This window comes from Populus nigra, chromosome 5 (genome assembly GCF_951802175.1).
Source record: "Populus nigra chromosome 5, ddPopNigr1.1, whole genome shotgun sequence".
Classification (NCBI taxonomy): Eukaryota; Viridiplantae; Streptophyta; class Magnoliopsida; order Malpighiales; family Salicaceae; genus Populus; species Populus nigra.
The window spans coordinates 2,337,526-2,342,075 of NC_084856.1; the positions used below are offsets into that span (position 1 = coordinate 2,337,526).

Below are 4,550 nucleotides of genomic sequence, written 5' to 3' on the forward strand. Positions count from 1 at the left end.
AGCAACCTTTTCTAACATTTGTTAACATAGAAATCCTCCAGCTAGTAATTCAATGTTCTTTGCAGCATACTGTAAATTTAATGTTATGTCTGTGTGTGGATATATACATTGTGGGCAAAACATCGTCCTTGACGTTCAGAAATTACATTTCTTGCGATACAACCCCGCAATGGGCCTACATTGTCATCCTCTCATTCCCTACAAAACATAAAATATGGGAATACTAGAACATTAAACTATGCTAAAAAATACATAGATCGTCGATCGAACCACTGTCATGATGAGCATTTTGAACAACGAAAAAGAAACTGATGTATGCTAGAAAGAAGCCAAGGCGTATGCCCAGTGCTCATTTCACAAATTGATATCAGAAACCTTTGGCCGAGGAAAAAAGAAACTATTGAAATTGATGGGGAACATGTGGTGACTATATATATATATATATATATATATCATGCTCGCAGGAATATTGAGAAGGATGCTGCTCTTGTACCAAAAAAAGAACAAAATGACTGCAAACTTCTGAACTAACGACAATTTTCAAGACAACACAATTATACTAGTCAAGCAGGTAAGATAAAGCTTTGAACCTGTAAGTTTATTAACAATAAAAGTCAGATCAAATCAATGTTAGATAGACAACGGAGTCAAGCCAGCACATACCAGGTAAGCAATAAATTAAGATTCAGTACAGAATGGCTAGGGAAAGAAGGTTAATTGAGGAGCGTTGGCGAATTAAACCACAACATAGAAGTAATTCCAAATTGTAATATATATGAACATACAAGGGTAATTCAAGAACAAAACCTCCCCTTAGAATAATTTATACGTTTGTATTTGGTCTTCATCTGTGTGTATAGAAGATGTATGCTCAAGAAGCTATTTAGAATAGTTTGCAGGCCACATCCAAATTTCTTTTCATATAAAACACACAAATATTCATTTCAAAATAGAGGGGGGAAAAAAGAAAAAGAAAGCGTACGTTTAATCTACATACAATTGTGGTATGAACCAGTCATGAATCAGTCTGGAAATCCATGAAGTATATATAATTCACGTTCAAGCAGCTGCTCTAGTATGCAAAGGAAGCTATACAAAGATTTCCTAGGCCGGTTCATCATAAGGCCTTTGTTAAATATATAGGATATATAGTAAATTGTAAATGGAACCAGAAAATCAACAGTAGAGTATACTTATAATTGGGAGACACAATCTAAGATGTGCATGGCGAGAACAAAAAGGAAATTCTTTGATCAATGATTTCTTATTTACTATACATAGAGCAACTTTATCAAAATAAAAATCATATCATGGCTAATCACATAATAAACCCAAATGATTAGTGGCACGAATAGATCCTCTAAAACAACAAAGTGGAAGATTGTACCCCACAAGAATCGCTGAAAGGGAAAAGAAGTTTCACTAGCATATATCTTTCCTTAGATAAAATAACCATTAATTATTATTTTATTTTTTTGCTGTTTATACAAGCATAGAGCAATCATGCAAATTCTTGCTTTAACCCAAATATTAAGATGACCCAACATTAGCCTATAACTAAAGTGTTGTCGGCCAGACTAATTAGCAAAAGCTCCTCGAGTCTCCATGCATGGTTTCTAAGCTTGTTTGGTATTTAGTCACCGATTAGCACACTAGTATAGTGATTTAACATCAATAATGGAAAACTTTTGGATGGAGACCTTTAGTCTTGTCTTCTAATTTCATACTAACAATAATTTTTCGCCTTGACTAGAAACCCAGCTAGATTCCATTGTTTCTTGCTAGGTTCTTGTGAGTGTTTAGGTAATTTGACTTGACGACTGGTGAACCTCTCTCCTCTCTTTCCAAAAAACAGAAGAAGGAGAAGAAAACCTGTTATGATACGAGTAATGAGGGAAATGGCCGGAGGAATTTACTAGTAAAGAAGTCAAATTGTAGTACACATAAAGATAATATACAATACTGAACTCGTAGTCAACAAATCTCAGAAGCCACAAGTACTTTTTTTTCTGCCACGTCTTTCATTGTCTTTCCTCCCTTCAACTGAAATGACAACACTAGCTGAAACAGCACAAGTTTCTGAAAATTACATCAATCCATTGGTTATTCAAGGAGTCCATCTACAACTACAAGAGCACAGCAATATAATTATACCAAGGGACTCTGTGTTGCAAGAGGGTATATGTGTTGTGTGTGTGTGTGTGTGTGGGGCTACCTTTATCAATTTTTCAAGGTTACTTAATTAAAAGACCAATCTTTATGGATCAATACTCTTTCTTTATGTTAATTTCCTATGGTTTTCTAGACAGTAAGGCAGTAAAAGTAGCAATACAATAGGGGGGAGGGTAAGTCAGAGACTCGGACATGAAGACTTGGCAGAGATGAAAATCTGACCAAACATCTGCAACCCAACCATTAAAACAATAGTAGTAGTGCTAGACATCTGACATATGATTCTTATGTAATGTCTTTCAAGCTTTAACCACGATAACTGTGACTGAGTTTCCAACACCCTTATAAAATTGATAAGAAGCGCTAATGTCCAAAGAAGGGGAAAGAGAAATGAGGTCACACATGATCTGCAAATCGATGGCTTGGCATACATGAATATTACACAAATGTAAGAGCAATTATAGATGCTCTCAGTCCCAACACAGACCATAACTGCAAGTACAATCACTTTTCTATTACCACTACCGCTAGTCCCATTACTAGTAATATTACTACCACTGTTTGCATCAAAAGCAGATTCATGGTATCCGCAGATCTAGCTACCCATTGTTTCCACATATCAAAGAAAACATAGAAATACCCCAAAAGGAGGAGAAAAAGACTAACCCTAAATACTAAAATGCCTTATAACTCATACATACTAGTAAAACAAAATAACCAATAATACGGATAGGGAAATAATTAAGAACTATCAAGAGCAGTAGTATTGTAAACTGCTTGATAAAGGGTACTCTTTGTTTGTTTTTGTTAAGTTGCACCTGGTGGTGGTGGCATTGGCAGTGGAAGTGGCAGTGGCAGGGCTTGGATTTGTTGCTGTGGTGGACGCTTACGCTTCTTTTTCTCATAGCTAATCCCTCTTGCTTTAGACTGCAAATCACGAACCTCACGAAGATACAGCCTAACAGCACGAGCTCCAAAAGGGTTTGCTTCAGGTTTCCCTCCATTTTCCTCAAAGGCTGCTCGGAGGCGTCCAATGAGCGCGTCAAGGCTACCCCAGGCCTGGCGGAGAGGGCATGGGCAGGGGGCGGGTGGGTTTGGGTGGCCATAAAAGGGGCAGATTGGAGTGTGCACTTTGGTCTTGCCAAATTGGTCAAGGTAGCGAAGGAATTCAAGGACATGAGCACCACTGCACCTGGACAGAGAAAGAGGAGGCCTGTGGTTCTTGAGGTACTGGCCAAAGGTGTTCCAGTCTCGGCGCTTTTGATTCTCATAGCGACTCGGAGTGGTGGAGGATGGTGGTGGCAAGTTTGAGACTGACATGGCTGTGTTGGTGGTGTTGATGTTGCCTATGCTGTTGAAACTTGTGTTTTCAGAGTTGGAGCTCTCCATTTCTTGGATTGAATTCATAGAGTTTTGTTTTAGTTATTTCGATCTTTCAGGTGGTTTAGGTTATGTTGCTGCTGCTGGCAGTGGCGGTGGCCTTTCCTCTTCCTATTTTTTGTCTTTATAGTCACTCCACCCCTTTCTTCTTCTTCTTCTTCTTCTTGTTTTTTTCTAGGGTTTGCTTCTCTCCTAAACACAAAAACCTTAATTCAAGAGGGGGACGGAGATAAAGAAATTAAAGGGCTGTACTGAATCCCTTGGTTTCTTATAGTCCTACCAAAGATTGGATGGTTCTATGTTTTTTTTTCTTCTGTTGATGGGAAAAAACCAGCAAGAGCCAAGAAGAAAGAAGTAAATGAAACAAAAAACGTTATGATCATTAGTTGATATTACAAGATTTCCATTTTGAAGGGAGAGAAAGTGAGGAGTGGAGCTGGAAATAGTGTAACAAAGGAATAATTTTTTATGTGGAAAAATAAAGAAGGGGATGACGAGACAGATGATGGGAGAGAGGATGAGTGGACTCTTCCTCTTTGCTAATGTTAGAGCAATCCAAGAAAAGCTTGAATTAAGGTTTTTTTTTTTTGGGGGGGGGGGTTCTGGAAAATGCTTAGTGATTGGGGTTTTTTTTACCTTAAAAAGGTGGAGCAATTCAGCTCTTATTGGTTAATGACGATATATAGAGTGAGGGAACTGTGTTAGGGCTTGTGGGAAATGGCAAAGGGTTGAGAAAAGTAGGTTGCGATGCAGACAGGAAAAAGTTTGAAGGAAAGAGGGTAAAAATTGAAAGTAGTAACATGATTTTGTTCCTTGAGCCTGTAGTCTTGAATGACAATTCCTTTCTAGTAAGTGACCAGAATACCCTCTGAAAAGTTTGAAGGGAGAATGGCAAGGCAAGCTTCTGTTCATTGCCTGATCCACCTCAAGCAGCTCTAACTTGACTCCAAGTTTGCCAGTGCCCTTTCCGAACATCAACACGCTAGGAAATCAACACC

At 38.3% G+C, this 4,550-nt stretch overlaps 1 protein-coding gene across 1 annotated transcript; it reads right to left on the reverse strand.

Moving 5' to 3' along the window:
• Positions 1-2,575: 2,575 nt before the first annotated feature.
• On the reverse strand, positions 2,576-4,171 carry LOC133694274 (protein LIGHT-DEPENDENT SHORT HYPOCOTYLS 4-like). The gene has a single exon (XM_062115765.1). The coding sequence runs from the start codon at positions 3,577-3,579 to the stop codon at positions 2,980-2,982; it is 600 nt and encodes a 199-aa protein (XP_061971749.1). The 5' UTR covers positions 3,580-4,171; the 3' UTR covers positions 2,576-2,979.
• Positions 4,172-4,550: the final 379 nt, after the last annotated feature.